General features: G+C 42.4%; 1 protein-coding gene across 1 annotated transcript; it reads left to right on the forward strand.

Annotated features, from left to right (window-relative positions):
• The first annotated feature begins 15,754 nt into the window (after positions 1-15,754).
• Positions 15,755-22,411, forward strand: LOC124670501 (putative leucine-rich repeat receptor-like serine/threonine-protein kinase At2g19230). The gene is made up of 15 exons (XM_047206993.1): positions 15,755-16,435; positions 17,303-17,473; positions 17,564-18,125; positions 18,221-18,451; positions 18,601-18,920; positions 19,612-19,750; positions 19,849-19,920; positions 20,005-20,076; positions 20,296-20,376; positions 20,453-20,616; positions 20,708-20,931; positions 21,018-21,144; positions 21,234-21,302; positions 21,477-21,669; positions 21,774-22,411. Exons 2-15 carry the CDS (start codon positions 17,380-17,382, stop codon positions 22,249-22,251), a joined length of 2,826 nt encoding a protein of 941 aa, XP_047062949.1. The 5' UTR covers positions 15,755-16,435; positions 17,303-17,379; the 3' UTR covers positions 22,252-22,411.
• The last annotated feature ends 842 nt before the right edge of the window (positions 22,412-23,253 follow it).

Below are 23,253 nucleotides of genomic sequence, written 5' to 3' on the forward strand. Positions count from 1 at the left end.
GACATGGCAGCCGGCCTCATAGACGGTAGCTACAAAGTAATGAAGCGAAAGTTCCCATCTATTCAGCACAAGTTACGGGAGAAGAGTCCGCTTGATGATATTAATATTGAGTATGCAGCCGAGAGATGCTTATGTTGCGTATCAAGCTCGTATCGTACAATTCTTGCACCGCAACTATGGACAACGGCACGAGCTACCTCCGCAAGCAACAGCAACAAGCATTGCAACCCGAGTTCAACGGGTGGCGCGAGGCTTCTTCATCGAGCATCCGCAAAGTAGAACAAGTATTGGTTGGCACGAAGCGACCAAGTGGGGATGAAGGGTGGACACAAATTCGCATGACCGATGGGCATGAATATTGGAGTGCCGCGTCCTGGAAATTTCCCATGTATTATGAAACAAGCCCTCCTCATTATCTTGAGGGCGAGTGGGATGATTGGCCGGAGGACAAGAAGCCGAAGATAGATTGGAGTGATGTGCCCGCCGACACACCCGTGTTCTATGCTAAGTGAAGTGTGTATGTTCATACCAGGCTTTTGTGTAAATGTGATGAACTACTTGTCTAAAATGCAAAGTGTGTGTTTTGCACTTGAAAACATCTTCAAGGAATTTGCTCTGTGTGTACGTCGAAAATTCAAGTGTGTGAGTGTGTAGCTGAATAAGGGCTACTATGTTATTTTGTGCGTGTGATCCTTTGTTACAAATGCAAACCACTGTCTCTACACCCGAACAAATGTTAAACGTTTTAATCCCCGTGTTCATACTGTGTTTTTATGTATGTATCTGAGATGTTTACTCTTCATCATGAAAAATGATCAACAAATATGTACCAACCCTCACATGTACTTTTTATCAACAATTGAGTTAATGTTTTACCAACCCATTTAATTTTTTGTTACCTCTTTCTTTTTAGTTTCTTTTTTTATTTTTTGTTGTAGACAAAAGGTGGTCCTTCTTGTTTTTTAAGGGAGCAAGGGAAAAAATAATTATCTACCCATGCATTCAGTATTCATCAACACATGAGTTCACGTGTTACCGAGCCCATTTTCGTTATTTTTAGTTGCATCTATTTTTTTTCTTATATATGAACCTTTTGGTTTCTTTTTTGTTTCTCACGTGAATAGGGTGAACCTACTTATCAACCCTCCCATGCACTCTTCATCAATAGGTGGCTCAATGTTTTACCAACCTATCTACTCTCTTGTTACCATCTTATTTTCTTTCTTTTTCTATAGACAAATGTGGTACTTTTTGGCATTTTAAGTTAATAAGGGAACCTACTTATCACCCCTCCCATGCACTCTTCATCAATAGGTGCCTCAATGTTTTTACCAACCCATCTACTATTTTGTTACCTCCTTTTTTTTCTTTTTCTCTACACAAAGGTGGTCCTTTTTGGTATTTCAAGGGAACAAGGGAACCTACTTATCAACCCTCCCATGCACTCTTCATCAATAGGTGACTCAATGTTTTACCAACCATCTACTCTCTTGTTACCTTCTTCTTTCTTTCTTTTTCTATAGACAAAGGTGGTCTTTTTTGGTTCTTTAAGGGAATAAGGGAACCTACTTTATCAACCCTCCCATGTAATCTTAATCAATAGGTGGCTTAATGTTTTACCAACACATCTACTCTTTTGTTACCTGCTTTTTTTTTCTGTACACAAAGGTGGTCCTTTTTGTTTTTTAAGGCAACAAGGGAACCTACTTATCAACCCTCCCATACACTCTTCATCAACAGGTGACTTAATGTTTTATCAACCCATCTATTATCCTCTAACCATCTTCTTTCTTCCTTTTTTCTGTAGACAAATGTGGTCCTTTTTGTTATTTTAGGGAACAAGGTAACCTACTTATCAACCCTCCCATGCACTCTTCATGAATAGGTGGCTCAATGTTTTACCAACCCATCTACTCTTTTGTTACCTCCTTCTTTTTTTCTTTTTTTGTACACAAAGGTGGTCTTTTTTGTTTTTTAAGGGAACAAGGGAACCTACTTACCAACCATCCCATGCACTCTTCATCAAAAGGTGACTCAATGTTTTATCAACCCATCTACTCTCTTTGTTACCTCCTTGTTTTTATTTCTCTTTTTGTACACAAAGTTTGGTCCTTTTGGTTTCTTAAGGGAACAAGGGAACCTACTTATCAACCCTCCCATGCACTCTTTATCAATAGGTGGCTCAATGTTTTACCAACCCATCTACTCTCTTGTTACCTCCTTATTTCTTTCTTTTTCTGTAGACAAAGGTGGTCCTTTTTGGTTTTTAAGGGAATAAGGGAACCTAATTATCAACCCTCCCATGCTCTCTTGATCAATATCTGGCTCAATGTTTTTATCAACCCATCTACTCTCTTGTTACCATCTTATTTCTTTTCTTTTTATGTAGACAAAGGTGGTCCTTTTTGGTTTTTTAAGGGAATAAGGGAACCTAATTATCAACCCTCCCATGCACTCTTGATCAATATCTGGCTCAATGTTTTATCAACCCATCTACTCTCTTGTTACCTCCTTATTTCTTTTCTTTTTTCTGTAGACAAAGGTGGTCCTTTTTGGTTTTTTAAGGGAATAAGGGAACCTAATTATCAACCCTCCCATGCACTCTTGATCAATATCTGGCTCAATGTTTTATCAACCCATCTACTCTCTTGTTACCTCCTTATTTCTTTCTTTTTCTGTAGACAAAGGTGGTCCTTTTTGGTTTTTTAAGGGAATAAGGGAACCTAATTATCAACCATCCCATGCAATCTTCATCAATAGGTGGCTGAATGTTTTATCAACCCATCTACTCTCTTGTTACCATCTTCTTTCTTTCTTTTTCTTTAGACAAAGGTGGTTCTTTTTGGTTTTTAAGGGAATAAGGGAACCTACTTATCAACCCTCCCATAAGGGAACCTACTTATCAACCCTCCCATGCAATCTTCATCAATAGGTGGCTCAATGTTTTATCAACACATCTACTCTCTTGTTACCAGCTTATTTCTTTCTTTTCTGTAGACAAAGGTGCTCCTTTTTGGTTTTTTAAGGGAATAAGGGAACCTACTTATCAAACCTCCCATGCAATCTTCATCAATAGGTGGCTCAATGTTTTATCAACCCATCTACTCTCTTGTTACCATCTTCTTTCTTTCTTTTCTGTAGACAAAGGTGGTCCTTTTTGGTTTTTAAGGGAATAAGGGAACCTACTTATCATCCCTCCCATGCACTCTTCATCAATATGTGGCTCAATGTTTTATCAACCCATCTACTCTCTTGTTACCATCTTCTTTCTTTCTTTTTCTGTAGACAAAGGTGGTCCTTTTGATTTTTTAAGGGAACAAGGGAACATACTTATCAACCCTCCCATGCAATCTTGATCAATAGGTGGCTCAATGTTTTATCAACCCATCTACTCTCTTGTTACCATCTTCTTTCTTTCTTTTCTGTAGACAAAGGTGGTCCTTTTTTGGTTTTTTAAGGGAACAAGGGAACCTACTTATCAACCCTCCCATGCAATCTTCATCAATAGGTGGCTCAATGTTTTATCAACCCATCTACTCTCTTGTTACCATCTTCTTTCTTTCTTTTTCTGTAGACAAAGGTGGTCCTTTTTTTGGTTTTTCAAGGGATAAGGGAACCTAGTTATCAACTCTCCCACGCACTCTTGATCAATATGTGGCTCAATGTTTTTATCAACCCATCTACTCTCTTGTTACCATCTTCTTTCTTTCTTTTTCTGTAGACAAAGGTGGTCCTTTTTGGTTTTTTAAGGGAATAAGGGAACCTACTTATCAAGCCTCCCATGCAATCTTCATCAATAGGTGGCTCAATGTTTTACCAACCCATCTACTCTCTTGTTACCTCCTTCTTTTTTCTTTTCCTGTACACAAAGGTGTTCCTTTTTGTTTTTTAAGGGAACAAGGGAACCTACTTATCAACCATCCGATGCACTCTTCATCAATAGGTGGCTCAATGTTTTACCAACCCATCTACTCTCTTGTTACCTCCTTCTTTTTTTCTTTTCCTGTACACAAATGTGGTCCTTTTTGTTTTTTAAGGGAACAAGGGAACCTACTTATCAACCCTCCCATGCAATCTTCATCAATAGGTGGCTCAATGTTTTACCAACCCATCTACTCTCTTGTTACCTCCTTCTTTTTTCTTTTCCTGTACACAAAGGTGGTCCTTTTTGTTATTTAAGGGAACAAGGGAACCTACTTATCAACCATCCGATGCACTCTTCATCAATAGGTGGCTCAATGTTTTACCAACCCATCTACTCTCTTGTTACCTCCTTCTTTTTTTCTTTTCCTGTACACAAAGGTGGTCCTTTTTGTTTTTTAAGGGAACAAGGGAACCTACTTATCAACCATCCGATGCACTCTTCATCAATAGGTGGCTCAATGTTTTACCAACCCATCTACTCTCTTGTTACCTCCTTCTTTTTTTCTTTTCCTGTACACAAAGGTGGTCCTTTTTGTTTTTTAAGGGAACAAGGGAACCTACTTATCAACCATCCGATGCACTCTTCATCAATAGTTGGCTCAATGTTTTACCAACCCATCTACTCTCTTGTTACCTCCTTCTTTTTTTTCTTTTCCTGTACACAAAGGTGGTCCTTTTTGTTTTTTAAGGGAACAAGGGAACCTACTTATCAACCATCCTATGCACTGTTCATCAATAGTTGGCTCAATGTTTTACCAACCCATCTACTCTCTTGTTACCTCCTTCTTTTTTTTTCTTTTCCTGTACACAAAGGTGGTCCTTTTTGTTTTTTAAGGGAACAAGGGAACCTACTTATCAACCATCCGATGCACTCTTCATCAATAGTTGGCTCAATGTTTTACCAACCCATCTACTCTCTTGTTACCTCCTTTTTTTTTCTTTTTCCTGTACACAAAGGTGGTCCTTTTTGTTTTTTAAGGGAACAAGGGAACCTACTTATCAACCATCCGATGCACTCTTCATCAATAGGTGGCTCAATGTTTTACCAACCCATCTACTCTCTTGTTACCTCCTTCTTTTTTTTCTTTTTCCTGTACACAAAGGTGGTCATTTTTGTTTTTTAAGGGAACAAGGGAACCTACTTATCAACCATCCGATGCACTCTTCATCAATAGGTGGCTCAATGTTTTACCAACCCATCTACTCTCTTGTTACCTCCTTCTTTTTTTCTTTTCCTGTACACAAAGGTGGTCCTTTTTGTTTTTTAAGGGAACAAGGGAACCTACTTATCAACCATCCGATGCACTCTTCATCAATAGGTGGCTCAATGTTTTACCAACCCATCTACTCTCTTGTTACCTCCTTCTTTCTTTTTCTTTTCCTGTACACAAAGGTGGTCCTTTTTGTTTTTTAAGGGAACAAGGGAACCTACTTATCAACCATCCGATGCACTCTTCATCAATAGGTGGCTCAATGTTTTACCAACCCATCTACTCTCTTGTTACCTCCTTCTTTTTTTCTTTTTTCGTACACAAAGGTGGTCCTTTTTGTTTATCAACTCTACTTATCAACCCTCCCATGAACTCTTCATCAACACCTTAGTCCATATGTTACCAACACTCCCATTCAGTCTTTATCAACATGTATATGGAAGCTTAACCAACACCTACATTATTATGTTACCAAGAAGGGAATTGCGGAAGAAGGGAATTGTCATGTTGCAAGTCGTAGTTCATTTCATTTGCAAGTGGATTATGCTGCTCCCCTCCCTTTTTTTTAACCCTAAAATTTCACTAGCCCAAAAAGAGAATAAGGGAATAGTTAATATTTTACTACGTGAACATGTAAAGGGAATTGCCCACGTGCAGCAAGCAAATTAACGTACGACAACCCAACTTGTGTCACGAGCGGAAAGGGAATTGCCACGAAAGAGAATTGACACGAGCGGAAAGGGAATTGTCACGAGCGGAAGGCAAATCAATTAAGGCACGTAACCTCTGTGGTCCACAATTACCACGAAAGGGAAAACGCGTTTTTATGGTTTTATTCCCAAATTGGGTTGTCCGAAACCGATCGCTTGATTTAATCCTGGCGCGCGAGCGCCAGCTAGGGCCGCCCAAAGGATGGACGGGTTGTCTAACTTTATTGCGTAATATTCATCATCAATGCAGCCATTTGACGGGCAGGTGCAGTTGCACACCTATGCATCGCTAGTTGGCAATTATCTAGAGGAGATGCTTGCTTCATTTTTCTTAGTATGTTGTGCAAACATTCTGTAGGAATTAGCAGTTCAGCGTTGAGGAAGAAGAAAAAATCTAAACAGAACGTTGGCAAAAGGGAAGGACGACGCTGCTGTCAATGAGGAGGCTGGCTCACAAGGGTTTGAGTCTGCCCGAGATGCTTCTCATTTTAACAACGGGAAGGAGGACCGCATCTCCACATCCAAACCTGACACTAAGAATTTGCTCAGATAGCAAGAGCAGATCAACCGCCAAGCAAGGGTTCGAGTACAAGTATAGAACGGTTGTTGAACTCTGTTGAAAGAATTGTGGAAGAATGAAAACATTAACATTGACGGGCTCCAAGACTATCCTGCACGGTTTCAGGACAGGGAACTTCAAAGTCTGGCGACAACTTCCATTGGAACTGGCCGGTGGCTTCAGTATTCAGGGGCAATGCTTGTTGGACGTCATAGATAGTGTTTTTGAATTTGTCGATTGGCCGGGTCTATTTTATCTTGGGGGAAGGAGAATATAGTCATGCTCTCTCCTCTCCATCAACTGGGACATAGAGATAGAGGCTGGAGCTTTGCTCCCCATTTCGGAAAAAAATTAAGATGACTCCGCTGTCAAAAATTTCTTGCTAACCAGGAGAATTCATGTCTGAGCTAGGGTAAATTATCTTGTCCCGCTCTTACCTGAAGTGGTGGGATGAGATTTTATCATCATTCGAGTAAGTAGTTGTAAGAGTACGTTGCCTCTATATGTGGTTTTGGTAATTAGTGAGGAACTTATGGACTAATGTTTTCATTGAGATTTATATGAAGGAATATTCCATATGTATTGTTTGAAGACCATGTGTTGGATTCAAGTACGGATACCATGAAGATAAAGATATACATTGATTCTGATCATTGATCTGAAGAGAAGAGTATGATATGATAAAAAAAATGAAGATGGATTACTTGTGTGAAACTAAATTTAGCCATGCTCTAGCTTATGTATTACGCAATGGATGATCAAGATCTTGAGATTTTTTTATTTCAAAATAAGAATTCAAGATATGGCTCTAAGTTGGTGTCATGATAGACTCATGAGTTGAGCTATTGTTGACCAGCATTTACATCATCCAATCAAATGAAGAATTCTTTATATGCATCAACATATTATGATAGAGCATGATGAGATACAAGGTTGATTAAAACTAAGTGCGAAGATTGAATTCAAGTTGGTCAACACATGAAGCATAAAGAATGTACCACATGGAATCATGTGATATTGTGGTATGGTGAGCTTTGTCAAATATGTTTTGTGAACTAACCAATCATATATGTGTCTTTGTGTTGTCTATGTGCATTAGGTATCTTTTCATGTGCATGCATCAAAAGCAAGATCTCATACAACCCATGATAAGATGACATGAAGTGATGATCATCATCAAGGCTGATAAAGGGAAACTCAAAGATATGCATCTTGAGAATATTATATATTTGTAAGCTTTTTGTCAATTTTATGATAATGGACATGTGAAGTTGTGCCTTAATGAAGCTATCCCATTGTGGTGTACGGGGAGCAAATTATGAGTCTTCACAAAGCAACGATGATCAAGTGAAGCATTCTGACTTGAATGAAGCTTGAAGGTTGAAGTGTTTTCATCAAGATCAAGAGGGATGCGCAAGGCAAATGTAAATGTTTGCTAGATTTTTATTTTACCGATGTCGACATGATTTTTGGGAGACCGGGTAATAGGATATATAGTTGCACTATCAAGGGGGATTTCGGTTTGGTAACTTGATCACGTTGTCTTAGGTACCTCAATATTTTGCATACATTACATCCTCTCATTCTTGCTTCTTCTTGGTGTTTCTCTGTGTGAGGATCCTGAGCTTGTTTCTAGCTCTTCAACAAGCCCAAGTTTATCAAAATCAAAATTTATATGCATCTCCTATTGCGTTTCGAGTTTGGAGGTTTTATAGGTTCTTCGTTTAGGGAGGCTTCATAACTCTATCTATTTGGTATTTTGCCTCTTGATATTTCTTGGTTTTATAGTCTCTATTAGATAGATCTTTTCCTTAGCTTTCGAAAAAGCCCAAGTTTATTAAAATCAGATTTTGGACGCAAAAGTTATCATCGTTTTCGTAAGCACTCTGTCTTCTGTTTGAAAAACTGGCCCCGCTGGGGTCACCACTGAAACGTCTGTGGGCCACCGACATGCACTAAAATGGTGTACCGAGGCGCCGGCTCGGAGGCTACCAGAAAGATCGGCGCATATCCCATATTTAGCCCAGATCGTCGAACGTTTCAGTGGGGAAACCGACACCGTTAGTCTATGCGCGAGGCGTTCCGGCGTTAAGCCCGGCGGACCGGACCGTTCGTCAATCTTGACTGGATTGCTTTTTCTGCGCAAACAGTCATATTTGATTTTTCTATAAAAGGAGCTTCTTCCCCATTGTTCAGTTAGGGTTCTTGACCACGTTTCTTACCACCATTATTGAACCTCTTGAGCTTTCTTCTCTCCCTTCACTCCTATGATTTTTTGCATCTTTTTGAGGGATTCGGAAGAGGAGATCTAGATATACAATCCTCACCAATCCATTTCTCCTCCAAGTGAGGGAAACCCATTGGATCAAGATCCTAGAGTCATTGGTTGACCTCCACCATGGTTCTTTCTCTCTAGTTTCTTCATAGTATTTATTGTTTTGGTGGTATTTGAGAATGAAGAATTTGAGCATTTTTCTTCGTGTTCTTGCTTTGCATCCTTGTATAGTGTTGAGCTCTCCATTATGATTTGTTTAAGTGAGAGATGGTGAGCTTGTTATTCTTGGAGGTGACCTCCTAGTTGCCTTGGTTGTTGGTGCTTTGGTGATCTTTTTGTGGAAGATTGTGAAGAGGCATGGAGTTCCCTTTCATGGAGCCTATGAAAGTGTTGTGGAGCTTGCCATCTTCGAAGTGGAGAAAAAAACTAACCATAAGAAAAGGCCTCTTGTCTTCGTGAGGAGGCTTGGAGAAAAAAGTGAGCCTTCGTTGCATTCGGGGGACCTTCGTGGTAATCGATATGACTTACTTACTTCGTGTAAGGGGACACAAGAATACATCTATGTCTTCGCTTGCCTCGGTAATTGTAACATCCTAGTATTAGAGACTAGAAACAGAGAGGAAATATATGTGTGAATTGCATTCATGCATTAAATTGATGGAAATGAAGTAGATCATCAACAATATCTAGTACAAGAAGGTCTACTGTGACAAGCTTTGCTTGGCTCCAATGAGGACGGGCAAGGACAACGGTACGCCTTCAGCTCGTTCGAGTGCTTGTAGTCGTTGCTAGGTGGTCTAACGGCAGTTTTGTAATTTTTATTACTTTTTTTATTTTTTTTATACTGCTGTTGAAGATTTTATAGAAAGATGGGTGAAGTTTTCACAAAATGATATCATTTACTGAGATTCCTTGAAAACTAGGTCCACTTAGACCCATTATTTTTTTGACGTGTAAATCATCTAGTTTTCCATTATTTTAAAGGACTTGCTCCATCGCATCTCAAAAGAAAGAAAAAGAAAAATACTTGCTTCATCGAAGACGAAGCCGCTTCTCCTCCGCCTCCACAGTCCAGACCCGCAAGCAAGTAGCGCTATCCTCTTGTTCCCGATAGATTGGTCCTTCGCGGAATCTCCTCGCATCCTGCGGGTTGCCCTATTCCGCGCTATAATCCATCTGCCTCTCCTCCCTTTCCTGCAACTAGTAAAGGTGCACGTGCCACACACGTATTTATGTTTTTTGATAAAAATAATTTTAAATCTTATTTCTCATTTAGTGAGTATTTTTAAGAGTAACTTCAAATGTACCTAATGCCCAACCATGTGAGGAGGGCATGTAACACTCGATGTGTCATATTATTGATGTATTAATCAAGTAGTAATTAAAGTTAGTTTTCAAACAACTATGGTACAACATGGAATAAGTATCGCGATACAGGGCAAAATATACTTGTTCATGAATGTCGAATAAAATATCTCTCATGAAATATTTCTTAAAATTTAACATCCACATACCACACGATGACCTGCATTATTACGATTTTCTGATAATATGCTTATATATTCAATAAAGACAATCATTTTTCATCAAAAAAAGACCTTCAAAATCATCAAAAATAAATTTGAGGACAATATTTTTATAGCATAAACGCATTAATTATTCAAAATAGGTACATTTTCAAAATCTGGTGGCTGAACCAACCAAACATGACGTGCTATGTCGAGGCTTAAAGCTGCTCTACAATGTTGTGCGCCTCCAAGCTTGTCTCCTTTTCACATGCTTTTATAGACTATTTTTGTTAAAAATGATTTCTTCTATCTGTAATTTCTGCCATAACCATTCTGTATCTACCCCTACTGCCTGACAAAATGCCTTGCACCACTTCCACACAGTCTTGATATGTTGCGCTAGAGCAAATGATTCTCTGACATGCCACCCTTCTATCGCTATAGCACCAAACAAACGTTGAAAGGGAAAAGAGCAGCACGACGGCTATTTATTAGTGAAAAACAGTAATTAGGACTTAGGAGATACAGTGAGATAAAAGATGCAAATGACTCAAACATGCAACTGCCAGCAAAATGAAATTAAAACATACAGAAAGACTGATTCAAGTAACATGAAAAGAGGGATGCATGTTCTTGTTGCTACACTTGAAATTATTCATTGAATGTTTCTTGGCTTGTAACCAAACAAACAATGAGTGCAAAACAATAAAGTGTAGTGAATTTCATGGCTGCTCAATAGCGCTCACTTTCTGATGGTGATTTCCCTGAAAATACAATCTTCTTTTCTCTCAACACCAACCTGCCAAGGGTATTATTGTGACCATACATCACAGAACGGGCAAGGTAAATCTTATTTAGTTTCATCTCAGGCCTATGGCCAGTACACATGTACATCTATATACATTTGTAGGTATGCCAATAATTTATTTTATACAATATAGAGTCAATGTAATGTACATAAAGTAGCTCGAAATGGTTCTTGTGCTCTCTAAACCTTTTTGAATCATATATGCATTCATGAGCTGCACTTACAATCTTGGTCCATGGTTTCACTAAAATATCTATTGCTTATAATTTAAGCTTGCTATGGTTGCAAAGATCAACAGGTCTCTTAGCTAAAGATTTATGCTTGAACTGGGAAAAAACAAATTATTTATGTCAAAAGAAGCATATCACACATTTAAATTGACATGGAAAATATTCTCTAGTTATTCACTGATGATCGAGCACCACCAAATCTACACCTCCCCCATAGTAAATCATGGGAAGTCTCGACATAAGCTGATGCCTACATTGGTTTTGGTGAACTTCCATTAACTTCTACCCTTGTACATGAACTCAGAAGAGGAAACTACAATAATTTACGGCTCCTCTTTCATTTGAACAAAGCAAGTGGAAACTAAAATCTGGAATATAAGTAGGTTAAAACATGTATAGATAAGGTAGAATCAGTACGTCCAAACTGCAGTAAGAGTATATGTAAACAATGTAAAACATGAAATAGATCAGTTGTAAGCTGTACCTCCGGAGTGGGCGTGGACAACGAAAAAAGCCTTCACCTCAGCAGAAATGAACATTTGTTAGTGCATAGAGGAAGCACAAACCCTATGGTTCTTCAAGATTAAATATTCTGGCTGCTACAACATAAAAGAACGAACAAGAGGACCATGGACCGGCTGTTAGTTTTTATTGATTTGATCTTGTATCTTGTAAGATGTAACTGGAATGGAACAGGGCTACAAGAAACCAATATACAACCACGTTTTCAACTACAACCTGCAATGTACATTGACTCCATTCTGCATAAAGTAATGTTTCAATTTTAAGCAGTAACCTATCATGATAAATAAGCATATCAGATGCGAGACAAAAATTGCTCTCAGTTGAACATTAGAAAATAGGATCTATGCACGCTACAAAATTCCTAAAAGTAGAATGATAACTTGAAGTACTTGATACAAACACGTTCAAAAACAATGAATCAGGCAGACGGCTATATCTGACGGCAATACGAAAGATGGAGAGATGGACGCCCACGGCGGCGGCTATATCTGACGGCAGCAAGAAACTCAATCACACATATATATATATCCAGATCACATCACTTCTATCCTAGGTTTTGGTCTCAAAGGGAGTCCACTAATAGTGCAACAGGGATAATAATTAATTTTATCATTGTGGTGACAGGGAAATAAACTTTATCTGTGTTTAGAACACTAATACAGTTAATCTATGAAGTACATGTATAACATGATATAGCCTGAAATCGTTGCATGAAAAAAATTATTGACTAAACAACAGTTCACCTCTGGACCTCTCATGCCTGCATGTGGTGGTTTCAACCTCTGGCAGCATGATGTTGTAAGGATGTCGAAACCTAGAGGCTTGAATTCCCTATGTTAAGAAAAGTACTATATCATTATATCCACACAGGTCCAATCGTTCAACTATGAGCAAGTTGTCTTGTATCCATCTTTAATCTTCATTTGTTCATGCTAAGTTACTAACTACTCTGACTATTTCCCATCCTCTCAGTTTTTCTCTCTAATTCGTGGACCTTAGTGGCTTCGATGACAAAGTTGACCATACACTCATCTGCCATCTGCATTATAATTCTTAACCCAAAAGGAAAATAGAACAAGATTTCTGAACAAATCCGATGGAAAAAATGCATATATTGCACAGATGGTTTTCTAGGTTTTAATTTTAGCAAAGAGAAGCAGCAGAACAAAAAAATTGAGCACATCCATCAGAACAATATATACACCGGTGAAACTTGAAAATATTAAAAAAAAGACGATCAATAACTGGCAGTACCAGTGCTTGTCCTCGAGGGGATTAACTTTGCACTTCACAAAATTACAGATTTGGTACGACTGGTTCATTTGTAGCTGCAAACAACCCGAAGTCAAAGAAAAAAAAGATGATAGTGGCCCATCCCCCAAATAGATAGGTTCAGAATCGTCCACTACAATCTATTCCATTTGCGCCATATGGAAGGGCGTCTCTTTTTCAGATCACAATTGTAGTGGCCCGTCCCGGAACACACACACTGCATTTAGATAGGTTCAGAATATATGCATTTCAGATACCTTTCCGTGTGCAGGGATCTGGGCCCTCGGCTTGGAGTAGTAGTACGCCGTGGAGCTGGGTGGGGGATGGCGTCGTCCTCACGACGAGCAGGGCGGCGGATTCCTGGAACACGGCATCTTGGAGGAAGGAGACTTGGACGACGGCGATGTGGAGGACCGCGCGGAGGTGGTTGCGCTGGTGAGGGGCACGGGCGGCGTCGGTCGCGATGGTGAGGGGCGTGGCGGCAACAACACCTGCTCGGCGAGGGCGTGGTGACGGCGGCCGCGCTGGGACCATCGGCGGCGTAGGCGTGCAGCGTAGATTTTGGGATAAAACGGTTTGTGATTGTCAATGGATCGTGGGATCTGCCACTTTCCCTGTCCAGCCGCGGGGATTACCGTGTACGGCGTTGTCCGCCGCGTTAAACACGGAATGAATCTGGAACGTCGGATATATTGATTTAATGGCCATGATTTGTTGGATCAGCCTCTGTGGGTCTTTTATTAGTAGTGGACTAGTGGTGATGGTGATGCATGGAGGACGAGCGGGGGCTACCAGGCTGCGGAGGTCAGAGGACCACCACAACGTCTGGAGCGCACTCAGGCCACTGCCGACCTACCAATTCCAAACGGAGAGCCTTCCTGGCTTCCTCAGGTGAATTTCGTTCCATGTTGTTCTTAGTCAACACAGCACAACAGAAAAAAAACGATTAAATGTGTCAATCTCAATTCTTTCCTTTTTTTTTGGGAAATGCTCGCGATCCCCCGGACGATCGCGTCCTCGCGATCCCCCGCCTCCTCCGCACGCCACGCGTCCCCGCGGGACGGACGAAACGAGCAGCACATGGGTTTCACGTCCTGCCACGCGAGATGCAACGTGGGTTCTCTCACGCACGCACATGGGTGGGACCCATTAAACTGAGCAGTAGAAAATTCTTCACCTTATCCATCTTCTAGCTCCGTCCATCCTTTTTCCCCTTCACAGACAGCTCGATTGCTGATGCAGTGTCGTGTGCCGCCGCCTCCCCTGACTTTTTCATCCATCTCGTAGCCGCCGCACTCTCGTCCGCCCCCACATCCGCCCCGACGCCGAGCTCCGCCCGTCGGGCATCTGGCCATCGTACGCGCGACGGCCTCGACGCCGACTCCGCCTCCCCCATCGGCCGCGCGGATTCCGTCGACGGCACTGGGCGGGCAGCTACTCTTGTGGGGGCGCGGTGAGTAGCAGCAGAGGCTGCCGTTCGTAGCAACGGCGGCGGCCGTGGGTAGCACCGGAGGCGGCCGTTCGTAGCAGCGGCGGCGGCCATGGGGAGCAGCGGCGGAGGCCATGGGGAGCGGCGGCGGCGGCTGTTCGCAGCAGCTGCGAAGGCCGTGAGTAGCAGCGGCGGAGGCTGTGGGTAGCGGCGGCCAGGCATTGCTACCATCGACGGCCGGCCTTGCTACAATTGGCGACCGGGCGTCGCTACAAAAGGCAGTCTCTGATGCTACAATGGCGCGGCGGCGCTGCTACAAATGGCGGATGACCTTGCTACAAGGGTCGGCCAACCTTGCTGCAAGGGGAGACCGGCGGTGCTACCTTGGTGTGGCGGCGTTGCTACAAGAGGAGGAAGGCGGTGCTGCTAGAGGGGTGCGGTGGTGCTATAGGGGCTAACGCCGTTGCTGCTTCGGTGGGTTGCGAAGCTACTTCACCGGCGATGTGGTGTCGGTTTTCTCCACGACTGTGTGTCTGACGGAGGGGATGCGAGGCGCGGAGAGAAGATTCTGCTTCTCAGGCGAACCCTTGACGGGTTCTGCGGCGGCGCTAGCGACGGGGTTCACCGGCGAAACTTGCGGCGGCCCTCGCGACGGGGTTCTCCGGCGACACCTGCGGCAAGTAATTCAGCAACGGTTGTTACTGACGGGAGGAGCGGGGACGGTGAAGAGACAGGCTGCTTGGCAAGGCCATGTGCGGGAGTTCCATGATGCGGAACGGACGGGTCAGATTTGGCTATCGGACGGCTGGGGACCCGGGGGATCGGGAGATTTGATCCCCCGGGGGACGCTCAGCACGTCCCTTTTTTTTTCCTTTTGCATGACGGTAAAATAGATGCTTCGAGATGCCACTGTTAATTATTACCCACAACCCTGAGGGTTCACAAAAAGTATTTTTTTATATTCTACCCTCTGAATTCAGCCAGTACATATAAGTTAGTCCTTGAAATCCACTGTCCTCTCCACGGCCTTAGGCAATAACAATTTTGTGAATGTTTCCTAGGGGCTTCAGTTGTTGTCTGCTTCATGTTTAGAGACGATTGCTCAATTTTCCGAAATGTATCCAAACCATAGGTGAAACCAGCTTGTACAATCTTTCGTATCCTCAATTTAAAATTTTAAAAACCTTCAGGTGGAGTTTTTCCCCACTGTTGACTGCTCAATTTTTTTATGAATTTCTCCATGCGGAACAAGGCTCTGTATACTTACAACAACATCCCAGTGCCTGCAAAATTATTACAGTATTGAACGAGATACATCAATTATACGCTGACCCTTAGCAATGTCATGATAAATCTGGCCTTTAAGATCCAATACATAATGATGTGGTAGGTCAAAACAATTGGATGACCTTCTTGCTTTGAAGTTTGGACATGTGGCTACTGAAGCTAAGAGCAACCATACATGAAAAGGAATACTGTTTCAAATGAGACATTTCCTCTACAAATCTCGGTTCCAGTGGACCATTAATTGTTCAATGCTAAAAGCCTTGCGAAATCAGTGGTACCGAGTCATTTCTTGGATCTTCAATTTTGTCAGCCTATACCATTTATATAACAGGAAACAGTCTAAAAGACTAATGAAACATTTGAAGGACCAATAGAAGCTTAATAATTCGATAAACATGCATATATGTGTTACTTCAAACTTGGCTTACATGGATGGTACATATCCTTCAGGTTTTAGTCACTATGCAACCATGCAATTGCAACGTAGCTGTACTGACAACTGAACGGCAACTGTGGGACACTGACAGCACAAGTTTAGCTGAAAAAAAAAATCAAATTGACCTGTCTTTTTCTGCTGAAATTCGGAGTGAGCCTTATCTTCAGAAGGTTTACCAAAACTAGGGACCTTGACCTTAAGGGCACAAACAGTTTAGATGTTGGATGACCTTTGACCATCAATCTGAAAATTGGCTGAAAGGTGAGGTATTCAAAACCATGTTAATGTCAGAGGTGATATGGTTTTAGGCTTTAATTGATTCTTACCCATTTCACTATGTGTGATATATATGCCCTTGACTTTTGATACTCCACCTAAGAATATTTTATCCACTGAGAAAACAAAAGACGTATAATCATTGCAGCATTTCCACTCTGAACTCCTGTTTAAATAATTCAAATATATGATTAAATGTTTGTAGTATGTTATTGATATGTAGTTTCTTGGCTTTAGTGTTCTCTTGGTATGTGTGTATGATGGACTGACATGTATATAGTGAACCATGCCGCTAGTAATCAGCAGTTCGGCACAAGGGATATTACGTAGCAAAACTGATTGTTGTAGCCTTGTGTGATGTTCGTAATAGGTTGCTTTATTGGTGGATAGTGTACTATGTGTAGCACAGAGTGATGGACGGTTAGTCGTCCGGTAACAAGTCAACCTAAACCAGGGCGGATGGCTTCCCTGGATGTCCGGTTTGTCCTGGACATTATAGATATGGTTCTTATACTTACTGTTGGGGTGTGATTAGCAGAGGAGTACTTTATCCTCTGCTAATCACACCCTAGCAGGAAGTATGATGTTGCCTAAACAAAAGGCCACTAATCACGGAAAAATTTGCTTACCCGATCTGTTTCTTGCTAAACGTTGACCTTAACGTCCTATAATTTGGAGGTGTACACCTATAAGCTGGCTATGGGGTGGTTGCATTTCCATTTAGGTGAATACATAATTTGCGTGGCAATTGATTAGGATTTTTTTATTGTCACGTTGGTTGCATGACTCTCCTTGAAGACTACTTATATGTAAACTAGTCCTACTTCTGTGGAACATGTATTATTGTCCTAGGCACGTCTCCCCAGTCCCCTGTGCATATACATGGACAGCTTGTGGCATGTCTGCACGTTGTCTGGAGCTAGCAATCAATGGGGAGAACAATGTCAGCCCTGTTGTGGTTGTTCCCGCTCTGCTTCGCCGGCGGCGTACTTGTTCATGGTCAGGGGACGCCCGACACCACCGGTACTGAGCTTTACCATCTGCATACATTGTTACTTAACTCCCCGGTAGACTTGCATGGATATGCATTATGTGTACGGTTTGGGTATGCAGGCTTCATCAGCATCGACTGCGGCCTCTCGGAGCAGAGAAGCTACGTTGACGGCACCTCCAAGTTGCCCTACAGCTCAGACGACGGCTTCATCGATGATGGCTCCAACTACAACGTCTCCGCGGAGTATACTGACCTTGCCTACTCCAGACTTTACCCACAGGTCCTCAACCTCCGCAGCTTCCCTGGCCCGCCGGGACGGCGCGGCTGCTATACCCTGTCGTCCTTCGTGGCGGGGACGTCAAAGTACCTGATCCGGGCCACCTTCATGTATGGCAACTACGACGGGCTCAATAAGCCCCCGGTCTTCGACCTCTACCTCGGCGTCAACTTCTGGAAGACGGTGAACATCTCCAAGCCCGACGTGATGGACGTCGGCGAGGTCATTGCCTATATTCCGGCCGACTCAGTGCAGGTTTGCCTGGTGAACACTGGCTCAGGGACGCCGTTCATATCGTCCCTGGAGCTGAGGCCTCTCGAGGACACGCTGTATCCGCTCGCCAACTCGACTCAGGGGCTGTCCCTCATCGGCAGATACAACTTCGGCGGAGATTATTTGATTAGGTGAGTAAGTAGTGACTCATGAGTAATTGAGCATTCATGTTTCTGAAGAGTAAATCAGGACCATGCATTGTTTTTTTTAACGCCAAGATGGTCAGGTACCCAAACGATACATATGACCGTGTATGGGTCCCACAAACCAATCAGGAGTGGTTTACCATCTCGACAAGACTGACCGTCGCCATGCCGGTGGACGACGATGATCGTAAACCGAACTACGATGTACCTTCTATTGTGATGCAGACTGCCGTCACGCCGGTCAACACCACTAAGAACCTCATCTGGTTCCCCTGGGAGGCCCAACCGAACCACATCTATCCGTTGCCTGGGTATGTATAATATAATATATACAACGTATAATGACTTCAAATTTCAGTAAAAGTCTTGCACTGGAAACTGAAAAATCATACAAGAAATAAATAATATCCAGATTAATTATACTTGTCTAACAAAATGCATGTACCCATTGATATTGTAGGCTCCTCCCTGTTTTGTATTTCGCTGAGTTGGAGTTAGTGGACAGCGAGCACGAGCGCATGTTCTTCATCAGCGTTGAACGCAACTCCACTTGGATGCTTCTAGGAAGATTGGACTACCTTGACACCTTCGTCGAGTACAGGGATGCACCTTTCCCATTTATCAACCCTGAGGACAACTACATCTTATTAAGAGCTGCCAACGCTACAAGATTGCGGCCGGTTTTAGACATCAATGGTACAGTATTGCCGCCGTTCATCAACGCCGCCGAACTTTTCTCCCCCATTTCCACAGCCGACGTAGGCACTGAAGCTCAAGATGGTAAATATGGAATCATGTACTCATAATATAACTAGTAAAGATTAGAACTTAATTTAATTTTGAAAATTAAGTATTAGAGTTTAAATCATATTCATATTTCTGTTCCATACCTTAATTTAATACACCTACTTCAGTGCATTGTGTTTACATGTAGGTTCTTCGATTAGACACGCTGTTTTGGTTCCTTCTACTCATCTTTGAGAGAGAGACAGACAGACTAAGGTCCAATCCAGTACTACAATGGCACCTCATTTCTGTTACTACTTTCACCATTGTTATGTCACATCCTGCTTCAACCTAAGTGAACCGGCCTATTCCGAACATCAAATCCGGTGCCTTTCTCATAATGAAGCTTAGCCCATGCCTTTTCTGGAAATCACTACTATTGAGGATTTTTGTATCACCTTGGTTCAAAATTTCCATGCCCCTATACATATACGGAGTACAGTATATCTAGGTCCTACCGACATCATATGCTGCTACAACAACCCGCTCTAAACTAGTACTCCCTCCGTTGCATAATTCTTGGTGTGGTTTTAGTTCAAATTTATGGAATGCATGGAGTAATATTTTTGAAGATAATAGAAGTCTTATTGATATCAACTGTCATTTAATGACTACAATCTTGACATACATACATGCACATGAGCTGAGAACTGAACTATATTTTTCCTTCTGTTGCTGAAAAAAGTGTCTGCCATCACTGCAATCAAGACTAAGTATCAGCTGAAGAAAAATTGGGTGGGTGACCCGTGCGCCCCAAAGGCACTTGTGTGGGATGGGTTGAACTGTAGCTATCCAATATCCCGACCTCAAAGAATCACAAGTGTGTAAGTTTAAATGTTTTTCTCTGGTAGACATTAGAGATCAGTCTGCATATAATGAGAGCATATAATAGGGCTGTCTAAACGACTGTGCTTTTCTACAGAAACATGTCATTTGGCGATTTGAGTGGTGATATATCATCTTATTTCGCCAATCTCAAAGCGATCCAATACCTGTAAGTATCATGTTTTACACCATTTTCACAATGAATTTTGTTAGTCTAGTTCTCACATATTACATATGCTGTCATTTATCTTAGGGATTTGTCATATAATAAATTGACTGGATCAATACCTGAAGGTCTTTCACAACTACCCTCTCTCGTACTACTGTAAGTAGTTCTGAAATTAGGTTATCTTTGATATCTAATACTCTTCAGAAAAGTATTAGAAGCTATCTGGTTACTGTTCGTTTTTAACTTCTACTATATCACAAAATTCCTTCTATTTTTTTAGCCAAACTGGCAGCTCCTAAGATTACACATGTGTCTTACTTTTGTCTGTACTTACGACACTTTTCTTTCAACATCAACACTGCTTGGTCATTTCAGAGATTTGACAGGCAATGATCTTAAAGGAATGATCCCATTCGGCCTACTGATACGAATTCAAGATGGCAACCTAACGTTAAGGTTAATCCATCACATAGATCTCTGTCGCCATATAGTTTTCTCAACATTGTTGCTAATCGTTTCTTCTTTCTTATAGATATGATCACAATCCAAACCTTTGCAGCAACAGCAGTTCTTGCCAGCCTATGAAAAAGAACCAAAACTCTAAGAATTCCACATACATTTATTTACTAATAGCTGCAGCTTTCATGGTAGGAGGCCTAGTGGTATTATTGGTTTTGGTAATGAGAGGAAAACAAGGTGAGACTGAGAGAGACTTGGCATTAACACAACAATTGGTTTACCTATGAACATCTGTAATACCTTTTTCGTTCTTAATTTCCATATAAAGGACCGACTAAACCACAGAATGAGGAGAGCGACTTGCAAACACGCTCGCGCAATCGTCAGTTCACATATACTGAACTGAAGGTGATAACGTCCAACTTCCAGCGAGTGCTCGGCGAAGGAGGGTTTGGCCTTGTCTTTGACGGCTTCTTGGAGGAAGCTACTCGGGTGGCAGTCAAGCTAAGGTCTCAATCTTCCAATCAAGGTGTAAGAGAGTTCTTGACAGAGGTAATGCTTCATCAAGTATAGTCAGCCACCTAGATTTGTAGCTAACTTGGGGAGGTATCTAATTAATTTGTTTTCTTCTGGCTCAGGCGCAGAACTTAACAGGGATTCATCACAGGAATCTAGTGAACTTGATTGGTTATTGCAACGATGGGGAATACATGGCCCTTGTCTATGAGCATATGTCAAAAGGAGATCTCCAAGACAAACTCAGAGGTGCGGAATTGCCGCTGCCATTTCATCTGGAGCAGTTGGAATCTCCATTTTCAAGTTCCACAATGCTAATACCTGACGATGTTCTGCAGGAAGAGATGACGGCGATGGATGTTTAACCTGGAAACAGAGGCTCCGTATTGTACTGGAGTCTGCGCAAGGTATGTGTTGTTTTAGGAAACAGGCTTCAAACATATGTAAGAATACATGCCAGGTGTATATTCTTCTGGTCTGGATCTTACATTATTTGTTACTTTTGATCTCTTCGTTTCGCTGGAAACTTGAATGCCAGTACATGTGGTGTGGCCAATGTCAATGATATGATTTGCATGCAGGACTCGAGTATCTGCACAAGGCGTGTAGCCCGCCTTTCATACACCGGGATGTGAAGACGTCAAACATCCTACTGGATGAAAATCTGAAGGCTAAGGTTGCTGATTTTGGCTTGATGAGGGCCTTCAATCACGATGGCGATACCCATGTATCCACAGTCAGGGTGGTTGGCACGCCAGGCTACCTTGCCCCTGAGTATGTCTCGTTGCTTCAGTTGAGAATTTAGGGTATCACTCTTGTGGTACGACTCAAATAACTATAACACACAAATCCATCACATAATTGCATACCCACTGCAGGTATGCAACAGCGTGGGAGCTCACTGAAAAGAGTGATGTGTACAGCTTTGGCGTCGTGCTGCTGGAGGTTATCACGGGGCAGCCTCCCTTCGTGCAAATCCCAGAGGCGCAGCCCACTCATGTCACCAAGTGGGTGCAGCAGCGCCTCTCGTCTGGAGACATCGAGGGCGTGGTGGACGCGCACATGCAAGGCGAATACGACGTCAACAGCGTGTGGAAGGTCGCGGACCTCGCGCTGGAGTGCACGGCGCGAACTCCCGAGCAGCGGCCCACGATGACCCGTGTGATGGCGCAGTTGCTAGAGTACCTTGAGCTCGAGGAGAGCCGCGGCATCTTCTACACTGGTTGCAGCAGCGATCTCAGCTCGAGTTCTACTATGTACGCCACCGACCAGGCCACCTCTGATGTCGCGCAGAGCACTACTGGAGCTCATTCTGGCAGGGCGTCAACGGTGGCCAGCGGTCCTGCTGCACGATGAGGAGTATATCGCCATCGCAGACCCATACCTCTATGTATCTCTATGCGATTGCTAACTCATGCAATAACTGTGTTTCAAAGTGTAGAATATATGCGATCCTTTCGCATTGAGGAATTGATTATCGAATTTGCATGCTTATCTGAGTTGTTCCTCGATGCAGCTTTAACATCATTATTTTCAAGCTTTCAACGCACAGCTGCATCGCTGTGCGATCTTTTCTTATCCTGATGCTGGCATACTGGACACAGAGCTTGATGTTGTCATGTTGACATACTGGATCCATGATAAGCCATCTCTGCTACGGGGTTTATTCAGGCAGTAAGAGCATATTGGACTATTGGAGGTTATCCACAATACAAATCGTACATCATGCGTGTTGCTGTTACTGAAGTAACTGGTTTTTCTTGTCCTTTTTTTGCGAGGAAAAGGAATATATTAATTCATAGCACCATTACATTCTTTGTGTACTACACTTGATAAATCTGAAGGATAACTACTCATCCAAAACTGGTTGTGGTGCCATGATATAGCTGGCTTCCTTCGGGCTTCTCTCAATCTTCCTGATTGTAGTCTCCCTTTCTCCAAACTCTTCTTTTATACTGCGTAGTAGGTGAACAAGGGTAGATTGATCATTCCCATTTCAAGAGATCGTGCTCACCGTATTAGCGCAGTCCATCTCCACGTGGATCGAATTCGTCGACCAGCTTAAGGGCTAGCCTTAGCCCGTCATCACAAGCTGCCAGCTCTGCTTCAAGTGCCGAGGCACAGTGCGGCAGTTTTCTACAGGCTCTCCCTTATCATCTCGATGGATCGTCCCTGCTCCTCCTTCTCCCGGTCGCTCTCAGTAGCCTCCAGCCACGTTCAGCTTCAGTCTTCCTCTTGGTGGCTGCTCCCACTGTTTCAGAATTATCGTCGTATAGTCATTTGCATTCCCTTCATAGCTCTTGCTGAATACGAAATAACTTCTTACCCTTGTCCCTTGCAAACATCCGCTGCTGGGTC

Source organism: Lolium rigidum, chromosome 7 (assembly GCF_022539505.1).
Source record: "Lolium rigidum isolate FL_2022 chromosome 7, APGP_CSIRO_Lrig_0.1, whole genome shotgun sequence".
In the NCBI taxonomy this organism is placed as follows: domain Eukaryota; kingdom Viridiplantae; phylum Streptophyta; class Magnoliopsida; order Poales; family Poaceae; genus Lolium; species Lolium rigidum.

Excerpts from the sequence above, each read along its gene's own strand:
- LOC124670501 (XM_047206993.1), top strand. The coding sequence starts at position 17,380 with ATGGGGAGAACAATGTCAGCCCTGTTGTGGTTGTTCCCGCTCTGCTTC. Across the intron at positions 19,921-20,004 it reads CTCAAAGCGATCCAATACCT|GGATTTGTCATATAATAAAT; the intron begins GTAAGTATCATG and ends CATTTATCTTAG. Across the intron at positions 21,145-21,233 it reads TCTCCAAGACAAACTCAGAG|GAAGAGATGACGGCGATGGA; the intron begins GTGCGGAATTGC and ends GATGTTCTGCAG.